Below are 27450 nucleotides of genomic sequence, written 5' to 3'. Positions count from 1 at the left end.
GCCACCCCCCGCTCATCCCAGGCCTTACCTCTGATCTTTGCATGGCGGTGGCCTCTCACCACCAGCACCATGTGGGCTTGCTTAATTCACTGAAGACCAATCAGCCTCCGCTGAAGGGCGGTCACCCCTCACCATGATGGGGTCAGTCTAATTGATGGATGACCTCGATGCGTCCCTGGGCATGCTGGGTGTGTGTGCATACCTGTGTGCAAGGATGCGGGCGTAGACCACGGATATGAACTATGAATATTAAACCCATTGCACCTATCCATCTTCTATCTTTTCATCTGTCTGCCTGCCTGCCTGTCTGTCTGTCTGTCTGTCTGTCTGTCTGTCTGTCTGTCTGTCTGTCTGTCTGTCTGTCTGTCTGTCTGTCTGTCTATCAGTCCATCCGTCCATCTTCCTAGCTGTGCTTCTGGCTGGCTGCCAGTCTCTCCGTCCATCTATCCTTGTCTGTCCAACTGTCTGTTTGCCAGCTGTCCACCCAGCTGTCTGTTTGTCCGTCACTGGTGGTGTATACCGTGTATGAGCCGTAGCCCAGGGAGACGGAGAGAGGAACTGAACCAGTAAACAAACAGCATTAGCATAATGGCCGTGCTCGTCAGCACATAGCTCTCTTCCAGGAAGTTTGAAGCATTGTTGCAAAGAGTGATGAGAGAAACCACAAGGTCAATACGTTTGATTTAGTCCTAATACGTTAAATGTATACGTCACCACATACCGGTACACTTTGAAACATAGCTCACTCAGTGTGTGTGTGTGTGTGTGTGTGTGTGTAGGATTACGGTGCTTTTCCTTTGACTTCTACCATGAGGAAGGAGAGACAAACCCAAACCTTTATTTATTGCCCTGTGGCTTTGAATTTGTTCGGATGTCTTGCTTATGTTTTGTTTTTCCATCGGTTTGTTAGTTTGCATGCATTTGTGTGTGTGTGTGTGCGTGTATGTGTGCGTGTGTGTGTGTGTGTGTGTGTGTGTGTGTGTGTGTGTATGTGTGTGTGTGTGTGTGTGTGTGTGTGTACACTGTTGTTGGATGAGGGCACTTGGGTGAGGCTTCTATGGCTCCTTTATGACGGCGTCAGTCTTTAGTTATAGATATAGCAATATCACACAAGAGGGAGTGCTGTTGTACTGAATATCAGCACAGCTGTGGTTTGGTCGTAGGTACGAGGCCGTAAGCCGAGTGCCGAAGATAAACACAGTTGTGTGATAGTTCTACAAGCACCATTTATTAGTTAACAGAAATAGATAACAACATGTTAAGATTTGTTTGTTTGTTTGGCTCCGCCAACACAAATAGATCCCAAACTGGACTAGGACTGAACTGTTGCCGAGCAACCCATAAACACACTAGCTTAATAACATTAACGGTTATTAACCTTTAAAGTGGAGTGATACATGTATGTTCAAAATTCCCTGTGCTGTTATACTCTATGTCCGCACTCATGGAATGCCTCTTGTCCAATCAAATTATTGGTCGGAACTAACTATTGTATAAATAACTATACATACTGCATACATATAGCTCTCTCCGCCTATCTCTCTCCCCCTGTCTCTCTCTGTATCTCTAACTCACTGGTGGAATATTTTGTGTGTGTGCTATACTGAGTTTGCCACTTTGCCTTTGCAGCCTGCAGTCTCTTGCACTCTCTGTCGATGTCCAGGCTGTTGTTTTTATTTGTCCCCAGTGACAAGGCGGTTAAGGGTTATTGTATTTTTCTTTTCGATTGCTAGAGTTCAGTTAAAAGATCTCTCTCTTTCTGAAAGGAAGCAGTCCTTTCAGCCCCTCCCCTCCCCCATTGTCAGCACTTTACCGTTTCAACTCATTGGCTTCCTCTTTTGCCCCCCCCCCGCCCCCTCCCCCCCTCCCGACACACATTTGCATGCTGTGAGCACAGGGTGGGTCGCTGCGCTGCTCTTGAGCCGCGGGGTGAGCCGGTCTGGGGCGCGAGACGGCAGCACCTGCAGACGGGGGAAGTGACGAGCTTCCTCCACAGCCCAACGTCTCCTCTGCGTGTCACTGTGCGGTAACAACTACCATGATGAGCAACATTACAATGACGAGTAGTAGCACTAGACTAATGTACATGGTACAAAGACAATGCTGCACGCCATCTAGGTGGCTTTTACTGGGCCCCTCCAGACACAAGGATGTAGGGTGATGGTGTTGGAAACCGGTTCATTGTAAAAGTGACATTAATGGTGCTTCATGTTACGTGAATGGCGCTTCATGTTACGTTAATGGTGCTTCATGTTACGTGAATGGTGCTTCGTGTTACATGAATGGTGCTTCATGTTACATGAAGCACCATTCACGTAACATGAAGCACCATTCATGTTACATGAATGGTGCTTCATGTTACATGAATGGTGCTTCATGTTCATGGTGCTTCAGATGTCCCCAGTGTGTGTGTTGACGCCTGGTTTAACCTGTGCACACTGATTACTCAAAGCATAACAGGTGTGTAGCCCTATGTTCCTTGGAAGAACATACCTTCTAGTCATGCTTGGGTCTGTGGGGCGGGGGTCTGTGGGACGGGGGTCTGTGGGTCTGTGGGCCTGTGGGTCTGTGGGGCGGGGGTCTGTGGGTCTGTGGGCCTGTGGGTCTGTGGGGCGGGGGTCTGTGGGTCTGTGGGTCTGTGGGTCTATGGGGCGGGGGTCTGTGGGGCAGGGGTCTGTGGGTCTGTGGGGCGGGGGTCTGTGGGGCGGGGGTTTGTGGGTCTGTGGGGCGGGGGTCTGTGGGGCGGGGGTCTATGGGTCTGTAGGGCGGGGGTCAGAGGGTCTGTGGGGCGGGGGTCTGTGGGTCTGTGGGGCGGGGGTCTATGGGTCTGTGGGGCGGGGGTCAGAGGGTCTGTGGGGCGGGGGTCTGTGGGTCTGTGGGGCGGGGGTCTGTGGGTCTGTGGGGCGGGGGTCTGTGGGGCGGGGGTCTGTTGGTCTGTGGGGCGGGGGTCTGTGGGGCGGGGGTCTGTTGGTCTGTGGGGCGGGGGTCTGTGGGGCGGGGGTCTGTGGGTCTGTGGGGCGGGGGTCAGTGGGGCGGGGGTCTGTGGGTCTGCGAGGCGGGGGTCTGTGGGTCTGTGGGTCTGCGGGGGTCTGTGGGTCTGTGGGGCGGGGGTCTGAGGGTCTTTGGGGCGGGGGTCTTAGGGTCTGTAGGTCGGGGGTCTGTAGGGCGGGGGTCGGCAGGTTCCTGGAGCAGCTTTACAATGTGGCCAACATTCACCCATCTATACACACATTCACTGCAGGCGGTATCAACTTTGCACAGCCAGCTGGTTGGAAGCAGTTAGGGCTAGGGGCTAGTAGCATGCGGTGCCCCTTTATTTCGGTGGGGCAGAAACTATTGGCGTATGACCACACCCACAATTTATATATATTTTTTACATATATATTTTGAGCTACATTAAAACATGTTAACTAAACTAATTGTAAAAATAAACTAATTACCTAATGTTACTGCACGCTTTTGAAGTGCCATCCGCAACACTCGTCATATGATGTCCCTTATAGGGAAGTTATTTCTTCCATATTTTATTTTAACAACAGGCTTAGCGAGTGCATTGCAAATACATGAAAAGTAGAAATACAAGTCATCAATCAAGCAGACCTTCGATTTGGAACTTGGCCCAACGATGTGTGCAAATCTCTCAATAACAACACTTTTGAAATCAGATATGAAATCATGTATGCAATTTAAATACCTGCTGAAATAAATAAATAAATAAATAGTCTTCAATGCCAAAAGATACAGGCGGAGTAATTCGATTTTAAACAACAACAGTCCTAGAATATGACCATGGGGCAGACTACTTTACGAACATATGGGCGTCTTATAGCGCTGATTGCAATTCTTATTGCAAGCCTGCAGGGTTATGCGAGAAACATACGGAGGGACGCGTCGTTGAGCTCCGCCGCCCCACATTGCATGACACGTTAAACTCAACTAGAATCGCCACCATCAATTTGATATCAACAGACCAAAAATAGTCGGAAAGCCTACAGAAACTATAGATAGTTAATGTGACAATCACATTATTAAAAATAAACTTGGAGCAATGATTTACTCAGGAACTATTTTTTTTGGGAGCATGCTTTTGCAGGGTTCCTGACTAAGCCGCCCCACCTGCCCATATGGACGGCACGCGGCTGGGGCCTTGCCCAGGGACACCTCGACATACAACCCACTCTACCTCCTAAGCCCCAAGCTGCCAGTGATGCCCCCTGTAACAATGGATGTAATCCACTTAAAAGTTCACTCCGGGTCATTTATTTAACTTATCCAATTGACAAATAACAAATTATCGCTAAGTAATACAAGAACTTTAATATTGATAAGGAAAGGACATTTGTGCTCATTTTCATGAACACAAATGTACAACATTCTATGGTTTAGATTGGAAATAGTGAAATAGTTTTAAATGTAAGAAAGTTCGCATTTTGTTTCCCTACAGCAAGAGGTGAGAGGAGAAGAGAAGACCCCGAGCCCACCACAGTGAGGACAAGGTGTCCTCCCCAAGAGGTGAGAGGAGAAGAGAAGACCCCGAGCCCACCACAGTGAGGACAAGGTGTCCTCCCCAAGAGGTGAGAGGAGAAGAGAAGACCCCGAGCCCACCACAGTGAGGACAAGGTGGTCCTCCCCAAGAGGTGAGAGGAGAAGAGAAGACCCCGAGCCCACCACAGTGAGGACAAGGTGGTCCTCCCCAAGAGGTGAGAGGAGAAGAGAAGACCCCGAGCCCACCACAGTGAGGACAAGGTGGTCCTCCCCAAGAGGTGAGAGGAGAAGAGAAGACCCCGAGCCCACCACAGTGAGGACAAGGTGGTAGCGCAGACCGCAGCGAGGAGCAGCGAGGAGCAGCGAGGCCGTCTGCCTCGAGGCTCAGGGCTTCATTCTCTCTGCTAATGACTCTGCTGGGCAGACCTTCACTGACGCTGGGTTCAGCAGCCCGGGGCCCCCGGGGGCTGGGAGCAGACCCAGCACCGTAGCGCTCCACCGGCCTCTCGTAGCTGCTGGGGTGTCACGAGGTGATGCTTCCTCTGCTCTCCGAGTCGGCCAACAGATACTTGTGTATTCCAGACAACAGTGTCTCCCTGCACAGCGGAGCACACACACATCTGCCCTGCTGCACTCCCACGCCTCGCAGGATTTCATTGTTGCCTATTAGTATTTGTATTTTCTCCATCATTTATTGTTTTACACGATTGTGGGAACGGGAGTGGATGAGGGCTGGTTTCGGCAGCCTCACCTGGCCCAGTCTGATTGGACTCTGGGGCTGACCATGAAGTAATCAGTGTGCAAAGGTTGAACCAGCCATCTCCACAAACACTGGGGAGAACCTCCTGCATGGCAACGTGATGCACCAGGCCATGTATCGTTATCAGCAAACCAATCTACAATAACAACAAGCTTCAATACCACTGCCCTTTGTCCGGAGGAGCCAAATGAAAGTCAGGTAGGACGAGTGAGGCCCCCTAGGTGGAGTGGGGCCTCCTAGGTGGAGTGTGGCCCCCTAGGTGGAGTGTGGCCCCCTGTGGCCCCCTTTGGCCCCCTGTGGCCCCCTAGGTGGAGTGTGGCCCCCTTTGGCCCCCTAGGTGGAGTGTGGCCCCCTGTGGCCCCCTAGGTGGAGTGTGGCCCCCTAGGTGGAGTGTGGCCCCCTTTGGCCCCCTAGGTGGAGTGTGGCCCCCTGTGGCCCCCTAGGTGGAGTGTGGCCCCCTGTGGCCCCCTAGGTGGAGTGTGGCCCCCTTTGGCCCCCTAGGTGGAGTGTGGCCCCCTGTGGCCCCCTAGGTGGAGTGTGGCCCCCTGTGGCCCCCTAGGTGGAGTTTGGCAGCCTCCTAGGTAAATGCATCAAAATGCATCTATAAGCGTTTTAAGGTCCCATCGTAGTCCTCTGAATGGGGAGCTGCCAGCAGATTCCCCTCCTTATGAAGTAGCAGTAGTTCCTTGAAAATGAGTAATATTGTAGCAATACAGTAGGAACTAAGGTACACTCTAGCTGTCCCTTTGTGACTTGTCATCACTGCTAAGGCCTCCCTCAGAGCGTCCTGCTGAAGACATCAATGAAAAGTAATGGACTCTCTTTGTTTCATTATGTTAATGAAACACAACACCTCACCATCTACCACTGGCTGTTGATGCCGCTGGTGACTGTCCCCTCACGTTGATCCTCCATTCACCTTAAGCTGGGTGGCAGTGGATCTGTGAGGATTTAGATGTTGTGCTACTGTAGATACAAATAAATGCTTCGGAAGATTCTGGATTCATAATTTGTTATCTTTAGACATGGAACACATCGTCAAGGTCTTTTTCGTTTCGTGTTTCTGGCGATATCATTTAAAGCCATCGAGCACACGTTCACCTCCCCCCCTTGTTTATTTTCTCTCTCTCTCTCTCTCTCCCTCTCCCTCTCCCTCTCCCTCTCCCTCTCCCTCCCTCTCTCCCTCTCCCTCTCTCTCTCTCTCTCTCTCTCTCACTCATTTTCTCCCTCTCTCCTCCCGAACAGAGACATCCCATTTGTCTCCATCAGCTGCAGAATGCACCTATTCCCCAGGGCCCTTCTGCTGTGTCACACTGAGTTTGTCACTCTACATTAGGGCCTCGGTTCTCAGGAAAAAGCTGGGGCCCCAGATACACACACACCAACACACACACACATTTTATCATTCATTACAGTCGGGCTGTTTTCTTTTTTCTACCTTGAGTATCTAGTCTGTCTGACATAATTTGCCGCAGCCTTCAGCGAGCTTGTCTACCAACCTTCCCCTCCACGCATCAGATGAGCCGGGCCCTTTGTTACATCTGCTGCTCTGTTATGAGTCACCTACGTCAACGTTTATTTACAGTAATATTGCTTTATAATATAAATGCAGTAGCTTGCTTCAACATACAGCATGCCGCTGTAATATTACAGTAATTTACTGGCAGCAAAACAATGAGGCTTGCACCATTGGACTCCTTGGAGTCTTAGCTTTCATGTTACTTAGTTTGTGTAGATAGCATGATGTGAAAAGATCATTCAGAAGCATGTCAGCATTTAGCTACTATCTGATGTAAACCGGATATGTAGGAGGCACCTGGCCTCTAGCCATATAAACGGGGTCCCCACTCACAAACACCCGATATACAACAACAACCTTTCCAGGAGAGAGCAGCCTTTTATTTCATCACCTAGAAAACACAACCAACACAGGTGTTATCCTGTACCTCAGACCCACCCCCAAGTACCTCTGTGGCGGTGCCCGAATTCCCCAAACTCCAACAAGGCAAACGTTATTTTCCCATGATTCTTTGCTATTTACAGTATATGGCTGTAAATGTACACATTGACAGAGGAAATGCTTAAACGATCATTGCGACTCCCACAATACACTGTTTTTCTCAGTATTTTACTGTAAAACCTAAATACAGTAGATCACTGTTGGATCAAAGTCTTACAGTGTAACCAATCCATAGGGGGGGTTCTCTAGCTACCGCCATGCCCTGAGCCGTCGCTGGCTTCCCCTTAATACAGGAAACCCAACGACAGGAGACCAAAAGCAGGCAGAACACCCACACCTTTTAGAGAGCTAGAATGAGCAGTGGTCCAAAGTGTGGCACTGGGAGTTCAATACAAAACCATCAAAACACAAGCGTGTAGCGGGTCAAAACTAAGACACGACGGGCTAAGTATGTATGTCAACTACGTATGTGCGTCAAGCGAAAAAGGAAGAGACAAAAGATAGTAAAGGGAAGGCCTATGGGTTTGTTTCCCCTTCTGTGACTTCTCAGTTGGAAAGGAGGAAGCGCTGTGCGACAACATGCTCCGTCCACAGGACCATCACACGTCTACCATGAAGGAGCTGGACGCCACCAGGTCAGTACTGCAATGGACGCGGCTTTCTTTCAGAAACTGAAGAGACATGGGAGGTTTTGCTAGCTTTCTGTTAGAATCCGTCAGAATTATGAATCTTTTCTCTCAAGACGAGGAAGACGAGATCCTTCAGTTATTTGCTTCTTAAAGAATTTGTACCCGTACTCCACTATACAATTGTCATATGAATGTATGTACTACTACTCCACTATACAATTGTCATCTGAATGTATGCACTACTACTCCACTATACTAATGTAATGTCATATGAACGTATGTACTACTACTCCACTATACTGATATAATATGAATTATTGTCAGCTTTTTAAAATATGTTGGTAACCCTTTGCATTAAGGGTACACTAATTCACCATTAGTTAACCAACAAATAATAGTTGACACAGTAATAAGCAGTAACTAAAAGTTAATTAACAGTTAAATATTGTTTAAGTAATCATTTACTATCGTTGTTCATATTAACTTAGTTAATAGTGTGCATGTTAACTAATGTATTAATGTATACATCATTTAACAGGGTTATGGTTAAATCGAATTCCAACCCACTTACCCTAATCCCTATCCTAATACTATATCATTATGCTTATTGCTGTATTAACTATTGTTCATAATCGTCAACTAATTTACCCATATTTCAAAGTGTTACCTATGAATTCAAGCTTTATGTGAACAGATATATTTACATAGAAATACTACTACATATAGAGAGAGATACAGAGAGGGCGAGACAGAAAGAGAGAGAGACAGAGGAGAGAGGGATACAGAGATGGAGAGAAAGTTAGTGAGAGAGAGAGAGTTAGAGAGAGAGAGAGAGATGGAGAGAGAGAGAGAGAGAGAGAGAGAGAGAGAGAGAGAGAGAGAGAGAGAGAGAGAGAGAGAGAGAGAGAGTAAGAAAGGGACTGTTGACATTGTTTTTTAAACTGTTGTATCTTGAGTTAGGGTCCTGCTGTGTTGGTTCCTTCACCAACACAGCAGATCCCAATACGTGAGCCTGCTTGGCATCAATACCCCTTTGGGATTTGCTTCAGAGAGAGTGTGATTGTGCGTCTCCTCTGTTCTCAGGCTGAAGGACAAGGAGCACCGGAGCCGTCTGAGTCTGTTCCTGACTAAGTCAGGCTCCCACGAGAACGTCAGCCGCAATAAGAAGACACCTGCAGCGCCCAAAAAGTGAGCCAGAACCCTGTAACAAGAACCGTGCGCAGTCTTCTGCTCATCTCTGTTAGTAGAAACAATACGAAAGAGTAGAGGCCACTCTGTGGATCGCTCCCACGGTGTGTTGTATCCACCAATAAATTGAAGCTCAATGTTTCACATTGGGATCGAATAATCCCAATGTTAAATGTTGACATTGCTTTAGTTGTGGGAGAAAAACCTATTGGGAGCGATATACAGTGTGTGGACTCTATTCTTTCAATCATGTCGTTTCCTAAGTCGGCCATGTTACATCCATCCCTTCCCTATGAATCAGGACTGCATCAACCTGGAACAATAACATCCACACATGCTTTAACAAATGAGCCACGGTTTGACTCTTTTCGTTTTACAATTAGGTAACTGTTGATGACTGTGTTGCATATTTGCAGTATCTCCGTGGAGACAGCTCTGCGATGGAGCCAGTCATTTGAGGAGCTGCTCAGCTGCTCAGGTAAGATTGAACCTCAAAGTGTTTCTCTACTGATTGTGGCAAATGGCCGTCCAAAACAGTTTAGTGTGCTGCCATACACAATGTCCATGTCATTGTCTCATTGTAATGCTCTCCCTGGAATGAGGAACAGTGAGTTGTGTTTTTGTTTGCCCTGGGGGGTAATTGGCCCAAAGAAAGAGGCCTAAGACTTTGTTTTGTAACCAGGGAAGCGGCTCAAATACAGAAGCCTTCCACTTCCTTATTGCTGTTTATAGCAGCCAATCAGGTTGAGGCTACAAAAAGACCTGCGAAAAGGGGATGTTGGGGAGAGGTTTGAGACAAATGTACTTACTTGACAATTGAATTCTTAATATCTCTAATAAGTCAATATCCTCGCCCTTGATTATCCCTACGACTAACAACTTAAATAACAGCTATTATTCATTCAATTTTAGAATTAATTTGTAAATTAAAGACATGCATCTAAATTGTAATTCTTAATAATTATGTTACTATGTTATAGGTTATACAAAGTTTATTTTATATAAATACTCACATAGAAAGTGACCAGACCTCATATGCCCAAATTCTAGTTACAACCAGGATCAGACACCATCATGTTTCAGTGTGGAACTGAAACAATGCCACATACACACACTCTACACGCACAGACACACATACACACACCCACACAGTCAATAATGACATTTATCTTTTTCTCCGTCTCCCAGACGGTGTGGAAACCTTCTCTCAGTTCCTCCGGACAGAATTCAGCGAGGAGAACATTGAGTTCTGGCTGGCCTGTGAAGATTACAAGACTGTGGACTCAGATACCAAACGACTCTCTAGAGCCAAGCAGATTTATACCATCTTCATCCAATCAGAGGCCCCTAAAGAGGTATGGACAGCATATATTCACGCACCTGGTTTGCCATAAATACCAAAATATTTATAGATATACCATTTGGCACTTTTATTCAAAGCACCTTACAAAACATTTAGTGCATACATTCTTAGCACGGGTGGCATCAGTTGGAATCTAAAGCTCAACCCCGCCGGGGGTTAGTGCCATGCTCTAGCAGCTGAGTCAGAGAGGATGGCAATGAGCTAGCAGGACCATTGCCATGAGACAGTCATTTCAATGTGAAGTATCCTGGTCCATGAATGAGTGTAGCCGCTATCTGTAACAAAACAACCCCCCCAAAGGCCCCTTCTTAAGCCCTTCCCTTCTAGCAGAGGGGAGCTTGAACACCGTGGTCCTCAGGGGGAAACAGGCAGCCGGGGTTCACAGTGAAGACAGCGTGGTGAACTCAGAAAACCAGGAACCCGTTACTTCAGGGCAAGCCAACCCTGGTTTCACACGCAGCTACTGAAACTGACGTCACACGGTGGAGACGCATTGGTTTGAGAGCTCCACCACACTTTGCTGCTACTGCAGAGCTGAACAAGCCTGTCGCCCACGCACTCTCAGTCTGAGAAGCAGGATCTACGTATGCAACGAAAAAAAACTGTGAACAAACTAAAGTATCTGGAGCAGTTTACAAAGAGAGAGTAAACATGGCCAGGTCCATGCTTAAGCCACATTAGTCAGGTGGTCTTCAACCAACACATGCAAGAGTCTGAGGAGCAGCAGGATTTATATTTGGAAAGTATCAGTATCAAGAAAAAAGACAAAAAGGTTAGTATTATTCCTCTGTGCATGTTCAGACCTCAACCAGCCTTTCCTCTCCTGCTCCTCCCTCCGCAGGTCAACATCGACCACGCCACCAGGACGGCCATCCAGAGCGCCATGACCCAGCCCACGCAGCACTGCTTCCAGGCTGCCCAGCGCACCGTGTTCAGCCTTATGAAGAAGGACTGCTACCCCCGGTTCCTGACTTCCGCCCTCTACCTCCGCCTCAGCCACAAGTCGGCACCGGGCGGGGCCGTCATGCTCCGCAGGCGCTCGCGCTCCTGCGTCTTCGCCGACCGAGCCGAGGCAGAGGCGGCGTCGGCCTGGTGACGGCCGCGGCTGGCACGCCGAGCGGCCAGGGTGGGAGGCGGTGCCGGCCTGGTGACGGCCAGCGGGCGGGACGCAGAGCGGCCCAGGGGAACACATTAGGACCCACGCTCACATGCACACCTGGGTTTAATTAAGGCTGAATGGCTGAGTTATTATGTTCATACCGGTGATGGCCCATAGTGCATAATCATTAATGTTATACATACTGTATATAGTGTTCCTGTATGACATTGAGGACACCAAAGTACATCAAAAGACCATCAGATTAACTTGATGTCTGAAATGCTTTTCCCGTGCCTACGGCAATTTACTAATGAAATAATTTTGTTAACATGACAGTTAAGGATTCAGCTGGCCTTTATCAGATAAAGATTGGTTAGTGTGCATGTCAACGTGCTGTCAGCAGTGAAGCCCTCTGACATATTTCTTCCTTAGAAGTGTCTCAAAAATATTCACATGAAAGATTAACTTTTGTCAATCATCTCCCTCGAAAACAAATTTTATTTTTGGCAAGAGGCACAGCAAATTTAGTGGAGGTCATCTTAGGTTTGTTAGCCCAGCTCCAAGCAAGCCTAAGAACCAGCCGATGCTTGGATTCAAACAGTGGTTATACTTCAAGTGCTTTGTCTCTTAATGCAACAGCATAATGCCACAGGGGGAACATTAATCACGTTAATATGCATCCCTTCAACTTAATGTGACTTGTAGCCAATTAAGATCATTTTTCTTTCTCACCTCAACCGGCAATCCTCTGCTCTCATGTTGCACTAAGAGGGAAGGATGTATTTACTATTCATTAAAATATCCCGCAGCGGTGACAGAGAACCATATATCATGGTTTTATACTCATACTAAACGTATTTAATTTTCCCCGCATGAATTTCGTTTATTAAAAATATTTTTGATTATCATATATGTGGACTTGCTTTAAGTAAAATGTAAATTATTAAATAACCTGTTGAGTAATTATACAAAGAATAAATAAATGCACATTTTAAAGACACTCTTTGTATCATTCATTAGCTAGGATGACGGCCACGCCTAAGTTTGACAGATGGACCCCCATAAAGATTTTTCTTTCCTCATTCCAAATTGCTGAAAAATGTATCTACCATGTGAGTCAGCAAACGCCCCCTGGATGGTTTCGGTATGCGCAGCACACAACACTTCCTACAGAGAGGAATATGTGTTCATTTCAGTCCATCAGAGGTCCTGCTTGGCTTGGCCACTGCAGATTGAATATGCATTGCAACGCAAGAGTGTGTTTGTTCCACATACGCACACAATGCATATGAACACAAACACACATCAACGCACTCACATAGACACAGGCACACATGCATACATGAACCCAAACATAGACGTACACACAAGCACATTTGGACACACAGCCTTGGGTGTATACACACACACACGTGCGCCTACACACATTTTGTGAACCATTTTATTATATCAGCTTTAGTTGATAAAAAAAAGATTATCTTTTGAAAAGAATTGCTGCCGGTGTCCAACATCTTTATAACCTCACACACGTGTGTGTGTGTGTGTGTGTGTGTGTGTGTGTGTGTGTGTGTGTGTGTGTGTGTGTGTGTGTGTGTGTGTGTGTGTGTGTGTGTGTGTGTGTGTGTGTGTGCTAATCAGGATGATGGAACCTGTTAATAGAGTGTGGGGGGGGGGGGGGGGGGGGGGGGGGCAATACATCTTGGGATAGCGATTCATTAGTTCTACAGTACTTCGGTCCGGTCAGAATGCCGGTGTAATCTCAGTCCATTAGTGTGATCTGTTCCTGTCCATTGTAAAGTGGGAGAGGCTTCAGCCGACTGCTTACCTGACTAGAATAAACTGGAAGAGGATGGAAGATGAAAAGATTATGAATGCATGAAAAATAGATGAAATTATCGTAGATTGATGAAAAATGGATGGATTGATGAATGTATTATGGATGGAAAAATTCATTATTGGTGCACAGATTATGTGTGAATGGATAATGGATTGATGAATGGATTATGGAAGAATGTTTATGGATTGACGAATGGATTACGGATGATGAACGGAATATGGGTGAATGGGTTATGAATTGATGAATGGATTATGGGACAGTGGATTATGGATAGTTTGATGTAGTATGGATAGATGAATGGATTAAGGATGATGAACGTTTTTTTTTCAAAGGATGGTTTTACACAGTGTAAACTATCTAGTGCATGAGTTTTGGTGCATACGACAAAAACAGCCTTTCCTGGAATCCGTAATATAACTTATCAGGAACTTCAAGTCAGTGGAGCAATAACAGTTATTTTAGGATTTGTTTTGACATTTGGCATTATGAGTCTGTAATAATTGTGTGGTATTTCTATATATGACGCTTTAAGTTTTTAACAAGGACACTCAAATACAGAGAATATATTTATATAATGGATGTCTTCGGTGTGAGACCATATAGTTGTCGATATACTGTAATACAATAATGCTCATTTTGAGAAAGAAATGAAACATTGGGCAATTAGTGTTGATTCTGATATGTGTGTTAATGTTTTTGGTGGGAAATCAAATCAGAGAAACGAAGATCTGCAGTGCCTCACTGTGGTTGAAGAGCAGCAGACTTCCTCCATTTGTTCAAAAAGGTAAATAGATCTTACTGCCACATTTTTAAAACTTGCATTGATTCTGTTTAGGAGAAAACACATTTAGATTTGTTTAATCTAACCCCTCTGTCTACAAAGGAATGGCTTTTTCATTGCTGTGCCAGCATTAAAAGCATGAGAGGGGAGAGGAAGGGAAATCTCCATCCATGAGGCATTTGATATGAGAGCGCTGGGATGTTCACCTGTGCCTACATGCACTGCCTTCTTTGAAAATCAAATCCCTGAGTTGGTCGGCCTTCGACTGTACACACGCAAATGTGGCTTGTGCCGTGGTGTTTTCCCTTCGCCGGGTCAGATTTACATTACGTGTTTGTTTGGCCACATGATGTCCCGGCCGGCCTGCTCAAGGTTACCAACCTTTACCAGGCTTGATGTGTCTCCCTATTGGATGCCGTCTGGTGAACTGTCAACAAACACTGCCTTTAATTTATTGTGAATATGTGATCAAAAGCGTTTTTCTTCAAAAGGCCAGTGCATCATACAGAGAGCAGACATCATTGCAATGATACATAAATATATATATATATATATATATATATATATATATATATATATATATATATATATATATATATATAAAATTATGAAAAGGAAAGAGATTTTGCTTGGATATAAAAACATTGTTTTAAGCCGCACAAAAGAAAACTGGACATTTTCTGTGTAGGCATTTGTCCATACACTATGTACTGATACCAGCCCCTCTCATATCAGTATACCATACTTGATTTCATTAATTAACATTCAAGCCCTGATACTTTGATTTTACAATGTTGAATTCCAAACATGAGTGCACTGTCTCCCTTAGTAATTCAAAGTGCAATGCACAGATTTGCACCAGTTTGCCTAACTTACAAACACATGCAAATCTCCCATGCATCTACGTCACCCATGTTTCAAGAAGAATTGTGCTCATGCTCTTTTCGCTCATTTTTTAATTCATTAATGCAAGTTTTTTGTCACTGATGAATACGGAGAGTTGATATGTAAATCTGGGGAAAGGATTTTCCGCTGAAATTTGCTTGTGGTAAGGATCCCCTCCCGCAGTAAAAAAAAAAAAAAAACAGACCGGTTGCCATCATAGTTTGAAAATGATGACAAAGTCTATGTTCGGTTTTTCTTAATTTTCTTACTATGAAGCATTTTATGTTGTAAGGTGCCCTGCTTGATGGCTTGGGCTCTTCTTCAGTCTTTTGGATTGTTTCAGCTTCTAAGTGATGTCAACCGTCTCGCAAATGTAAAGGTGAGATGTAAAATTCATCACATCCTCCTTCATTTAAAATATATCCAGCCCTATTCTTCCCTTAAACGCCATTACAGATAAATCATGAAGGAATACGACTAAAGAAGGGACTAAATCACAGCGGATCAGGTGATGCCGCAGACCAGAAGGGAGGATGCACCCTAAGATCACAGCAACAATACTTTGCATGGTCATTTCCATATTTTCCTTCATGGTGGTGGAGGACCTCATCTAGCTTTGTCCCGTCACTTGCCTCCCTCATCTCGGGACAATCTCAATCCCAGCGTCGCACTGGCAGGACCTTTCTTCTCTTCCCCTCACAGCGGACGTGGAGATGGGGATAAAGTGAGTGCCTTCATATTTGATTCCAGGGCCTTTTCCATTTTCAACAGGGCTTCAGCTTACTGCAGCAATGTGGAAAGTGCCAGGGACTTTTGCCTTTGCTGTAAGTTTTTACATTTTTTTTTGCAGTTTGCGGCCTATCTATTCCGACACCCCTCCAAAAAATAATCATGCAGATTTTTCAGAGTCGATGATGGCAGGGCTTTGAATGCACCAAATACATACAAATTGCTGAATGATTCATTACTTTGTATGGATGGATATGTAGGACATGTGTTGCGCAGTTCACAGATTACTGGGCTAGTGACCGCTCTTGCCACTCTTTTCAAGGGTAGATTGTGTTGCTTTCCTAAGGACCCGCTGGAAGATATTGATAAGTGGGGGGAATCAGTGGACAAAGTCTTGAGCTCTAAAGGTAACTTTGCATTTTTATCCAACTTGAAAAGATATGTATAAAAATGTGATCCCAAAATATGACATTCTACATTGAAATGAACAAAACAAAACCCATTGTACCTGACTGTGCTTCACAGCTGGACAGATAGCCTTCGTGGAGTTCCTCAAGTCTGAGTACAGCGAGGAGAACATACTGTTTTGGCTGGCATGTGAGGAGTACAAAAACATCAAGAACAGTCCGGAAATGATCTCCTCGGCCAACAGGATCTACACAGAGTTTGTGCAGACAGAGGCACCTAGACAGGTATGAAGAAAATAAATATCTAACTATATCGGCAGAGATCTTTTTTGTTTATGTTCCAATCGATTTCGATGCTGGTTAATGAAATGGTTAGTATTTCGGGGACAATCGCCTAAATTGTACAATTATCAAAAAGTAGTAGTAGATTGGGTTGAAATATATAATCTAGTAACAGTCGGGTAAAAATGTATTTTATCAAAAAGAGGATTGTTAAAGGCCAAGCTCAGACATATAACTGACTAAGGACTACGCCTTTATAGCAGAAACATTGTGGGTGCCCTTCTCTTTTCAGATTAACATAGACTGCACTACAAGAGAAAACATCACCAAGAACATCTCGCAGCCCACACTGACGTCATTCGACTCGGCGCAGAAGCTCATCTACAGCCTGATGGCCCGAGATTGTTACCCCCGGTTCCTGAAGTCTGACGTCTACCAGGGTCTCCTCATGAGAAAGGAACCCAGTTGACTCTTTTTGTTTGGTTTTGGTTTTCAAACCACCCCCCACTGTCCCCCTACCCTCAAACCTATGGATGAACCCCCGCACCAACCGCTATGGTCCCCTCCTGGGACCAGTCTCGTCCTTGTTCCTGTCCCGGGTCCTGTCCCTCCTGGGTCCTGTCTCCTCTGGGATCCTATCTCCTCCTGGGTCCTGTCTTCCCGTGTGGCTAACTGGATTACGCCATAACACTGCCGCGTTCCTTTACAGCGCATCAGAAGCAGCCGTTGTTGTCCTTGTGTGATGGTTTAGCAGTACATACCTGTAATATAGCTCATGTCTGGTGTTTAGATCAAGAAAAACGAACCAAAAAAATGTTTTATGTAACACATTTTTCATCCCCTTTATTTATATTTTTTCTATACACTATACACATGCATTTCAATACACAAGCAATTTATTGTAAATAGTCTTATTGACATCCAATCAAATTTGAATTGAAAAAAAAAAGCATCTTTCACTTTTGAAATGAATATAATAAAGTTTAAATAAAAGTCCCCCAGAAGTGTTGACTCATGTGTTTGCTCGGCCTCTTATCAGTGGTTGAACAGCGCTTCTCAAACTGTGGCTAACTGTGATACATAAAGTACTATATAGAGAGACCTTTTAATGATATTTAAATGTAATGATTTTATGATGATCTCACTTTTTAGCTATTTTGGAAATGGAAATGTCTGGCTTATTTTACAGCTTAAAATATTTGGTTCAAAGGCAAAAAGTACATGCAAGATTACAGTGTGCGTGTGACATGCTAATAGGGGCGTTGTCATGTTGAAACTAATGCAAATCATGACGTGAGTCCACATCATCGAAGTCAAAGACCACTAGGAGGCGACAAAGTTAAACTAACTGTTTCATTACTACGCTACTGAAGTATTTCTGCAAACAATTAGTTTGTCGTCACGTAGCACAAGCAAGGAAATTCAGGCTTGGCTTAAAGTTGGTTACAATAACTAGCATCAGTTATTTGCATTAATATAGTGATATAAGACCAACAAGATTCAATGTAATAATACATTGACATAAACATTGAACCAAAATGCAAAGTGGTGCTGTTGAGATGTATTCCTAACTTTGACAAAATAGGTCACGATTAGTGCCTATTTTGTCCATAGAAAGTGAAAGAAGTAAGCCTGTTGGTTTCTCATACAACTACCATCTGTCATCAGCAGCATCCATTCATTGCTACATGTATGTCTTGGGTGAGTGTGCTATGGTGTTCTGTCTGTACACATTGAGCCACAGCTTCCTTCCTCCATCTGATACCCTGCTGTGACCTGTTTCTCTGTGCGGGTAGCCCACTATTGAGGCTTCCTGCAAGAATTATTCAGTTGAACGTGTGACAAATGCGCTGCATGGCTGTGTAGCTGTTATTGGGATCACTACTCAACTGCGACTCATAGCAGTCAGTAAATAAGTGAATACATGTGCACACCCGCTGCAACAGTATGTCCTATACTACTGGACTGTATGACACTGACTGCAGCTTCAGGGAAAGGCTTTTGATAGTTGTGCCACATCAAGTCCTCCATTGAGGCCAGAGGCAGGCCCAGAACCACATCCAAAAGGGATTATTCCATTACTTCCTCTACCAAATTCTCACATCACTAAATGTTAATATCTGCATCCCTAATACAGGAAGTAAACATTTATAATGTATTTTTTTGTCCAAAGTTTCTTAAAAAATGTCCCATTCCACCAATCCCCATTGGGGTTATAAGAGAGCGCCCATTAAACAGCCCTGGAGCCCGCAGTGACCAAGAGCCGTGCTGCTGGTTTTTTCCATTGGCTTATTTGCATCCAAAAACCTCAAACCAAACAAAGTGGTGACCTGTGAGGCACAACAGTGACACGCGGCTCTAGCGCCACCGAGCAGGGGCGCGTCATCGCCACTTCCTCTTTGTGGTTAGACGGCACTGAATGACGTTCTGAACCGGGTGAATAGAGATATAAACCTGGATGTGTTGAAGTCTGATCGTCAGCCGATGAAGCAAAGCCGTCTGTAATACGCTAGGAGCTCAACCATTCTTTAACATATATATATATAAATAAATATATAGATATATTTTGCTGAGGATGCTGAGGCCACCGATGGAAGCTAAGGACAAGAGGAGAAATGGGTATGTTTTGGCTTAAGTGATTGAGTTGAAACTGTAGAACCATTCAATATATAATCACATACCTCGGCCACTAGTGGCTGAAGGGGGTTTGCTACCTCATCCATGGATGCATCATTTAACTTTCTTTTCTCAATCAGGGACGGGAAATCAAGGTCTAAACTGCTGGGTACGTCTTCTCGGAAGTTGAGCACCAGAGGGTACGCACACACGCCACATTCTGTTGTCTGATCAGGCAGCGGGGGGAGGGAGTGAAGGAGTTAATGCAATTTTCCTTCCCTTGCAGGCTTTCTTTTGAGGAGGTGAACCAATGGTCGCAGTCCCTGGCAAGGCTTCTTGAATCCCCCTGTAAGACACCCGTTCGGAAAGCTACCAAATAAGCACTTTGACATAATGCTTATGTAACATTTGATAGGCTAATGTGAAACTATAGACCTCTGTTGACTTTGTTTTTGTTTCGTTTTGTTGTTTTTCTACGTTTAGATGGCATGATTACATTTCAGGCATTTTTAAAGGCAGAGTTCAGTGACGAAAATCTTGAATTCTGGCTGGTGTGCGAGGACTACAAGAAGGTTAAGCGTTCCTTTCGACTGTCTGCTAAGGCCAGGAAGATCTTCAACTGCTTCATTCGAGTTGAAGCTCCGAGAGAGGTATATCAGCCACATTGGGATCCATAAACAGACATACACAACCCTACGTCTCACTCTACTTTCAATAAAATCACCCGTCCACATCAATCCCTCTCCCTGCAGATAAACATCGACCACCAGACCAGAGAGCTGACCAAGAGGAACCTGCAGGCCCCTACCACCGCCTGCTTCATGGAGGCCCAGAAGACGGTGTTCGGCCTGATGGAGAAGGACTCATACCCGCGCTTCCTCAGGTCCAGTATCTACAAGACCTTAATGGACTCCAGGTCGGAGAGCTTCAAGATGTAAGGGATTGTCCATCCTGGATGTTCTGGATGTGAGATGTGTGATGTGAGGGCGAGGAGGCCCTACAGGAGGAGAGCTGTGTGAGCTGCTGAAGGACTGACCTCACACCATGAGGGGAGGACAGTTGTGCCTTGCTTGCAATCTTAAAGCATTTTTGCATACTGTTCTTGGTGCAAATAGATGGTGAATTCTATGGTTTCCATGTTTCTGCCGGGTTAATATGGCAATGTTGATGATGATAGTGATGATGAGGCAAATACAAAGAAGGGGTAGAAGAAATTCATGGAGGAAGACAAATGTGTGTACAGTTTTAATCAGGTCAAGTGGATCAGTATTGATCCCAGTGCAAGGCCTTGGTGACATGTTCCATGTGTTCCATGTATAATAAAAAAAGTTGCTAACTGAACCCCCGAGTAGAGTTGTTGTCAACACTAACCCTAATCCTATATTATACATTCATGGAAAGTAAAGACATTACTTGCATTTACTTATTCAAATTTATATTTATAAAATATCTGCAAAACCTGAGATTGTTTCCAAAGGGTCACTAATATCTCAAAGATAATCTAATTCGACTAAATAACAATCTGGAAGATTAACTCAATTCTTAACGGCTTTTATCAGAGGATGTGTTTTTTCGCTTTATTTCAAACCAGCTACCGTAAGAGCGAAGAGAGCAAGAGTCACTCTAATTGGCTGAGTGTTTCTAACAATTGTAGGGACGCAGCAGTATTTGGAAATCAATCGCATCCCAGCCAAAGTCAGAACGATATTCATTACGAAAGTCAAACTTTTGGAATGCAGCGATTGTCTAACGGCAGATTAGTGATGCATCACTAACATCACTAGCATCGCTAGGAGCACTAGCGTCACTTGGAGCACTAGCATCACTAACATCACTAGCATCGCTAGGAGCACTAGCATCACTTGGAGCACTAGCATCACTAACATCACTAGCATCGCTAGGAGCACTAGCATCACTTGGAGCACTAGCATCACTAACATCACTAGCATCGCTAGGAGCACTAGCATCACTTGGAGCACTAGCATCACTAACATCACTAGCATCGCTAGGAGCACTAGCATCACTTGGAGCACTAGCATCACTAACATCACTAGCATCGCTAGGAGCACTAGCATCACTTGGAGCACTAGCATCACTAACAACACTAGCATCGCTAGGAGCACTAGCATCACTTGGAGCACTAGCATCACTAACATCACTAGCATCGCTAGGAGCACTAGCATCACTTGGAGCACTAGCATCACTAGCATCGCTAGGAGCACTAGCATCACTTGGAGCACTAGCATCACTAACATAACTAGCATCGCTAGGAGCACTAGCATCACTTGGAGCACTAGCATCACTAACATCACTAGCATCGCTAGGAGCACTAGCATCACTTGGAGCACTAGCATCACTAACATCACTAGCATCGCTAGGAGCACTAGCATCACTTGAATCAGTAGGAGCAGGGGGCAGCCCCACAGTGCAGCCCCTGGGGACCAACGAGGGCTAGTGCCTAGGTCAAGGCACTGAAGGCGGAAGTATTGTTACGTCTTTTTTAGTGTGGACGGAAACCTGACATGTGAACACGGGGAGAACATGCAACTCCCCCCCAGCCCCCCAACGGGGTTTGAACCAAGGACCATCCTGCTGTGAGGCAACAGCGCTGTGTAATGTAATGAATGAATGTAATTCTGCATATTTCAATGATTCGGCGCATTCTCCAACCCTAATGGTACATTCCCCCCCTGCCACGGAACAGCCCTACACCATGGTGCGGCGGTAAGGCCGAGCTCTGCACTACCAACTGAGGGATAAGGAAGTGCAAGATTATCGCCTACCGAATTTGCATTGAATTTAAAATGTCTCCTATAGTTCACCAACAAATGCAGTATTGAAAAAGGATGAAAGAACTGGTAGTCCTTTCCGAGCATGCTGTTTGTAGATGCATTAAATGGGCAGCGACTGTGTAACAAGATGGGTTAGTAAAGGGGTAAAGGGACAATATACATTAAAATGACTTTGAAGGTCCAGCCAGTGCTCAGTGTTGTGTAGTGTCATGCGTGTAGAGAAGTGCTTAGTTCAGTACCTTAACCGTACAGACGACACACAGCCCTACACAGGACAAATACCTCCACCCATAGCTCCATGGAACATGAAATTTATCAACTGAAACACAAAGAACTAGAAATACTAGGTGACTCTGGAAGGCCTCTAGGTAGACAACGACCTGAAGCTGAGAGGATGAAAACCAGGGGTGATAGACTGTGGGGCTGATCAACCTTAGATGAGGGAAGGACGTCATCAGGGCGGAGACAGGGGATTAGGAACGTGCTGAAGGTGAGAGAGGTTGGCGTGTCCGGGTGGTAACATAAGCCCATGTGACTGAGCTCACTATGAAGAAATTAGTTCTCGGAGTACTATTAAACATACAAAGTAAAAGCCAATGACAATCTGTTGAATCGGTTGAGGGATGTTACCTGAGGTATTAGGTTAAAGGGACACTGTAATATTTTAAGTCATTTATTACCTCAAATCAACGTTTTCATTCATAAATAAGTCCTCTGTTAGGGTAGCGTTAGCTGCTGGACCCAAGAGCAGAACACAGAGACAGGACAGGAGTTGGAGGGACGGTGAACAGGTTTATTTAGTACAGCTAGGAGAGAAGCAGGAGGTAGGTTGGAGTGGGGCGTATCAGGCTGGCGGAAGTGAAGACTGCAGGCTGGAGGTGACGATCCAAAAACTGAAGGAGAGAGAAAACAAAGGTGAGGCACGAGAATTCCACAAGAGAGAACACTAGAGAGTTTGCGCTGGAGCCAGGAACGAGTAATTACCACGGTAACACGAAGTACGATCTGGCGATGACTGCAGGGAAACCAGGTGTATTTGAAGGGGAGTTGATGAGTTGATGCAGGCCAGGTGTGAGCAGTTGAGTGGCAGTCAAGGCACAGAGACAGACAGGGGGCGTGGCCAACACAGGGGCAGAATACACAGCACCACAACAGTGGCCATGACAGGACCTTCCCCTCAACGGACGCCTCGTGGCGGCCTAGGCTTAACAGGGTGAGCCAGATGAAAATCCTGAATGTGAGAGGGGTCGAGGATGAGTCCCTGAAACGAGACATGAAACGTGGGGTAAACGGCTGTTCCGCCCCCTCCAGCCAGTGCCGCCACTCCTCCAACGCCAGCTTCACAGCAAGCAGCTCTCTGTTGCCAATGTCATAGTTGCGCTCAGCAGGTGATAGCCGGCGAGAGAAGAAGGCGCAGGGATGAATCTTCTCATCAACAGGAGCACGTTGGGACAGAACGGCCCCCACTCCAGTGTCAGAGGCATCGACTTCCACGATGAACTGCCTGGAGGTGTCAGGTTGGATCAGAATAGGGGCGGATGAGAATAGTCCTTTGAGCCTCGAAAAGGCAACATCCGCCTCTGGTGTCCAGGCATATGGGATTGCGGGAGAGGTGGGGCGAGTGAGAGGGGCTGCAACCCTGCTGTAGTCGCGGATGAACCTCCGGTAAAAATTGGCAAAACCGAGAAACTGCTGAAGCTTCTTGCGTGTCCCGGGAACGGTCCAGTCTGCCACCGCCTTGATTTTCTCTGGGCAGGTCCTCACCTGCCCGCTCTCAATGATGTAACCGAGGAAGGAAACAGAGGTTGCACTGAACTCGCATTTCTCAGCCTTTACATAGAGTTTATTCTCCAGAAGCCGCTGGAGAACTTGCCGCACATGATGGACGTGTTCCTCCTTGTTGCGGGAAAAAATTATGATGTCGTCTATATAGACGAAGAGAGAGCGGTTGAGGAAGTCCCGGAGGACGTCATTGACCAGGTTCTGGAACACAGCGGGGGCATTCGTTAGACCGAAGGGCATTACAAGGTACTCCAAGTGGCCAAGGGGGGTGTTAAAGGCAGTCTTCCACTCATCTCCCTTACGGATACGCACCAGGTGGTATGCATTGCGTAGGTCCTGTTTAGAAAAGATAGTGGCGCCCTGCAGAGGCTCGAACGCGGAACTGATGAGGGGCAAAGCATATTTATTTCTAACAGTGATGTTATTGAGATCACGGAAATCAATACAGGGGCGAAGATATCCTTCTTGGTAACAAAGAAAAACCCCGCACCAACGGGAGAAGACGATGGCCTAATGAGGCCAGAAGAGAGCGAATCCTGAATATACCCCTCCATGGCGCCCTTTCAGGGCAGGACAAGTTGTACAGGCGACTACTGGGCAAAGGGGCACCGGGGAGGAGCTCAATGGCGCAGTCATAGGGACGATGGGGAGGCAAGGAAAGTGCACGACACTTGCTGAACACCTCTCCAATGTCGTGATATTCAGGGGGTACTAACGACAGGTCGGGGGGTTCCTTGGATGAGGGGACACCTCCCTCTACTGGGGACAGGGCAGATTTTAAGCAGGTCGAATGACAAAAAGCGCTCCAACTCACCACCTTGCCAGCAGACCAGTCGAACTGGGGATTGTGCCGCTTGAGCCAGGGGTGACCAAGGACCAGGGGAGTCTGAGGGGACAGAAAACTGAAGAGTCTCATGGTGGTTTCCCGAAACGATCAATTCCAGGGGCTTCGTTCGGTGAGTAATGCGGGCAAGGTGTTGGCCGTCCAAGGCGTTTGCATCTAAGGGAGAGGGGAGCAGTTCCAACGCAATGCCAACTCGGGAAGCAAACCCAGAATCAATAAAATTCTCATCAGCTCCAGAATCCACCATGGCGGACACCGAAAAGAGGTGACCGAGGGACAGGAGAGTAGCATCCAGCAGGGTGCGTGAACCGTTGGGGATTGGGAAGGACGAGGTGTGACTCAACAGGGCCCCAACGTTCACTGATGAGCCTCGTCTTTTGGCAGCGACGGGCAGGCGGAGATGGAATGTCCGGGCAGTGCACAATACAGAAAAACTCCGGTCCTTATCCGTTCAGTCGGGTGCGCCCCAGCTGCATGGGCTCCCCTTCAGATACTGCTCGTGGCACAGGTTGGGGGAGAGCAGCTCTCGGTAGGTGTGGAAGAGAGGGGCCAGAGAATGCTGAAGACATGGGGCGGCTAGCCCTTTCCCTACGCCGCTCACGGAGGCGGTTATCCAGCCGGATGGAGAGGGAGATTACTTCCTCAAGGCTGTCTGCCTCATCCCTAGTAGCTAGCTCATCCTTAATTGGCTCATTAAGGCAGGAAAGAAAAATACCTTGTAGTGACTGGTCGTTCCAGCCCGAGTTGACTGCTACAGTCCTAAACTCCACGGAAAATTCGGCTACACAGCGGGAGCCCTGTCGTAGGGACATAAGCCGCTTGGCGGCGTCCCCTCCCTCGACTGGGTGGTCGAAAACCCTCCTCATCTCAGTAACAAATAAATGAAAGTTATCACCAGCTCGGGATCCACTGTCCCACAATGCAGATGCCCACGCTAGTGCTTTTCCTTTAAGCAAACCAAAAACAAAGGCAATTCTTGACCCATCAGTTGGGTAGGTAAGAGGTTGCTGATCAAAAACTAAGAAACACTGGATTAAAAACGCCCTACATGTCCCCAGCATAGCGCTCAGGAGCAGGAATGAAAGGCTCACGGGCCTGTGACGGCTGATCCCGGGGAGCATCAACAGGGGGTGGTACCGTTGCCGGCGGGGAAGCCGTGGTGTGGGAGACCAGTAAGTCCAGTTGGGCGCCAATCTGCGTGACCCGGGTAGAGAGGTCTTTAAAAGCCTCCATCATTTCCCGGAGAGCTTGGCTGTGTTCCCCGACCAGGGCGCCTTGAGTGGAGAGAGCTTGGCGGAAGGAGTCCATGTCCGCTTGGTCCATTGTTGGACAGATCGTTCTGTTAGGGTAGCGTTAGCTGCTGGACCCAAGAGCAGAACACAGAGACAGGACAGGAGTTGGAGTGAGTTTTCTATGTGGTGTTTAAATGTAAGTACTAACCTAGATCCTCAGACACATTGTTTTTTCATGTGCCAAAATAAACCTAATATAAGGACAATGTTGGCTATATTGTGTACTTTTTGTCTACTTATATTACAGTGTATGTGCAGGTACAAAGTACTACAGAATTTTACACATAGTATTCATACGGTTCATCTACGTCACGTTTTCTGGAACGCCGCCATTTGCACGTCCGATCTCGCCAAGTATGGCCGCCCACACCGCTCATCTGAATGTAAGAGAGAGACAGAGATATTATCGATTTTAGGCTCCGATCCTTATTTGTTTTCCCTAATTTTTTTTTTGTCCATTAGTATGCTTGCCTCAAATCAATCTTCATGAAATATATATTTATTTAGTCCACAACCCCTCCCCATAAAGTGGAGATATCTTGAAAGCGTTCAAGAGCCCTGATGCCTACCAATATGCTGTGGCTGGATGGGTGAAGGACGCTAAAGTGAGGCACTTGGCCACCAATATTCTTTATCTGATAAGGGCAAAGTTGAGTACTATATATTTGTGACTTCTTGTGAACTGTTTGTGGTGGGTTACTATCATTGATCGTTGAAATCAGTCATCAAATCATAGACGATAACCCGATTTGTATTATTATGGACAATGAATGAGGTATTAATACCAATACTCTTTGGCTGGGACGAGGTCAACATTGGGTATATGGAGCAGAACATAGTGGGTCATATGTCAACGTTTTTTTTATGCATTTTATTCATTAGTAAGCTACATAGATATGCCATCTTTCCAAACCTTTCATTACCTGCACTAAAGAGAATAAAAGAGCGCATCCTCATTGTTTGATTGTGTCAGGATCCTCGCATGGACTGTTGTTTTTGTCTCCCCCTACCTGTTGGAGTGTGATAGTTCGGGACTTTGTTTATGTTTGGAGCCATGTGTTGGTCATGTGTCCGGGGTGACACCCATGTCCTTATTTGGGCGACTTCCTGCCTTTTGTTTGTGCCCTCCATTTTCTCTGTCCACCTGTCCCTCATTTTGCATTGATTGGTGGAGTATTTAAACGCTGCCCTTTCTGCTCCCTTTGTCAGATCGTCACGTTAGGTACTGTTTGCTACCCGACTGCCACGTGAGTGCGACTAGCGCGAAGCTCTTTAAAGAGAGACTATAGTTTCTGTTCTTCCCGGTTTTGAACCCTGCCTGTTTGGACTAAGCCTTCTGCCTATCAGTTTTTGGATCTCTTGCCTGTAGCTGTCCGTCAGTATCTGTCTGCCTGCCTGCCCGTTTACGAACCCTGCCTGTACCTGGAATCTGATTTGCCCGCTGGACTGTATGGAATAAACCCTTTTGATCTGCTATTGATTCCCGTTCTGTGTCGTGACAGTACGATCTGACCAAGATGGAATCAGCAGATCTGGATCAGGTGAAAGCTGTGCTGGAGAGGCAAGGAGCGCTTCTCGGTCAACATCAAGCCCAGCTTCAGACAGTTGAAGATTCTCTGGGGGCCATCGCAACCAGCATCACAGACTTGGCGGCCCAGCTGCAGCAGGTCCAACTGGCCCTGGTGCGGTCACCCCAGCCTCAACTGGCGACACCGCCCG

The 27450-nt window shown here is 46.3% G+C and overlaps 3 protein-coding genes across 6 annotated transcripts; all 3 read left to right on the top strand.

The window, feature by feature from the left end:
* The first annotated feature begins 7507 nt into the window (after positions 1 to 7507).
* On the top strand, positions 7508 to 12484 carry rgs18 (regulator of G protein signaling 18). 2 transcript variants are annotated; one of them, XM_030364009.1, is made up of 6 exons: positions 7508 to 7653; positions 7756 to 7840; positions 8918 to 9022; positions 9439 to 9500; positions 10211 to 10377; positions 11227 to 12484. In XM_030364009.1, exons 2-6 carry the CDS (start codon positions 7785 to 7787, stop codon positions 11479 to 11481), a joined length of 645 nt encoding a protein of 214 aa, XP_030219869.1. In that variant the 5' UTR covers positions 7508 to 7653; positions 7756 to 7784; the 3' UTR covers positions 11482 to 12484. The 2 variants fall into 2 exon arrangements, with proteins under 2 accessions (XP_030219869.1, XP_030219868.1); XM_030364008.1 differs by having other exon boundaries at positions 7508 to 7840.
* Positions 12485 to 15560: 3076 nt separating this feature from the next.
* Positions 15561 to 17393, top strand: rgs1 (regulator of G protein signaling 1). 2 transcript variants are annotated; one of them, XM_030364015.1, is made up of 4 exons: positions 15561 to 15811; positions 16039 to 16123; positions 16242 to 16408; positions 16698 to 17393. In XM_030364015.1, exons 1-4 carry the CDS (start codon positions 15779 to 15781, stop codon positions 16872 to 16874), a joined length of 462 nt encoding a protein of 153 aa, XP_030219875.1. In that variant the 5' UTR covers positions 15561 to 15778; the 3' UTR covers positions 16875 to 17393. The 2 variants fall into 2 exon arrangements, with proteins under 2 accessions (XP_030219875.1, XP_030219876.1); XM_030364016.1 differs by having other exon boundaries at positions 15570 to 15711; positions 16044 to 16123; positions 16698 to 17392.
* A 1427-nt stretch (positions 17394 to 18820) lies between these two features.
* On the top strand, positions 18821 to 20362 carry LOC115549307 (regulator of G-protein signaling 8). Of its 2 annotated transcripts, none has more exons than XM_030364448.1 (5): positions 18821 to 19024; positions 19162 to 19221; positions 19308 to 19369; positions 19505 to 19671; positions 19774 to 20362. In XM_030364448.1, exons 1-5 carry the CDS (start codon positions 18981 to 18983, stop codon positions 19957 to 19959), a joined length of 519 nt encoding a protein of 172 aa, XP_030220308.1. In that variant the 5' UTR covers positions 18821 to 18980; the 3' UTR covers positions 19960 to 20362. The 2 variants fall into 2 exon arrangements, with proteins under 2 accessions (XP_030220308.1, XP_030220309.1); XM_030364449.1 differs by having other exon boundaries at positions 18825 to 19024; positions 19162 to 19190.
* Positions 20363 to 27450: the final 7088 nt, after the last annotated feature.

The sequence above is a fragment of the Gadus morhua genome, chromosome 8 (genome assembly GCF_902167405.1).
Source record: "Gadus morhua chromosome 8, gadMor3.0, whole genome shotgun sequence".
Classification (NCBI taxonomy): domain Eukaryota; kingdom Metazoa; phylum Chordata; class Actinopteri; order Gadiformes; family Gadidae; genus Gadus; species Gadus morhua.
Note: the sequence above shows the minus strand (reverse complement) of the source record. Positions and strands in the feature narration are given on the sequence as shown.

What these genes read in the sequence shown, in the direction of transcription:
- rgs18 (XM_030364009.1), top strand. Translation starts at nt 7,785, where the DNA reads ATGCTCCGTCCACAGGACCATCACACGTCTACCATGAAGGAGCTGGAC. An exon ending in AAGGAGCTGGACGCCACCAG is followed by an intron (nt 7,841 to 8,917) that starts GTCAGTACTGCA and finishes CTCTGTTCTCAG; the next exon opens with GCTGAAGGACAAGGAGCACC. An exon ending in GGAGCTGCTCAGCTGCTCAG is followed by an intron (nt 9,501 to 10,210) that starts GTAAGATTGAAC and finishes TCCGTCTCCCAG; the next exon opens with ACGGTGTGGAAACCTTCTCT.
- rgs1 (XM_030364015.1), top strand. Translation starts at nt 15,779, where the DNA reads ATGTGGAAAGTGCCAGGGACTTTTGCCTTTGCT. An exon ending in CAGGGACTTTTGCCTTTGCT is followed by an intron (nt 15,812 to 16,038) that starts GTAAGTTTTTAC and finishes ACTCTTTTCAAG; the next exon opens with GGTAGATTGTGTTGCTTTCC. An exon ending in CAAAGTCTTGAGCTCTAAAG is followed by an intron (nt 16,124 to 16,241) that starts GTAACTTTGCAT and finishes TGTGCTTCACAG; the next exon opens with CTGGACAGATAGCCTTCGTG.
- LOC115549307 (XM_030364448.1), top strand. Translation starts at nt 18,981, where the DNA reads ATGCTGAGGCCACCGATGGAAGCTAAGGACAAGAGGAGAAATGG. An exon ending in CGGAAGTTGAGCACCAGAGG is followed by an intron (nt 19,222 to 19,307) that starts GTACGCACACAC and finishes CTTCCCTTGCAG; the next exon opens with GCTTTCTTTTGAGGAGGTGA. An exon ending in GAGTTGAAGCTCCGAGAGAG is followed by an intron (nt 19,672 to 19,773) that starts GTATATCAGCCA and finishes CTCTCCCTGCAG; the next exon opens with ATAAACATCGACCACCAGAC.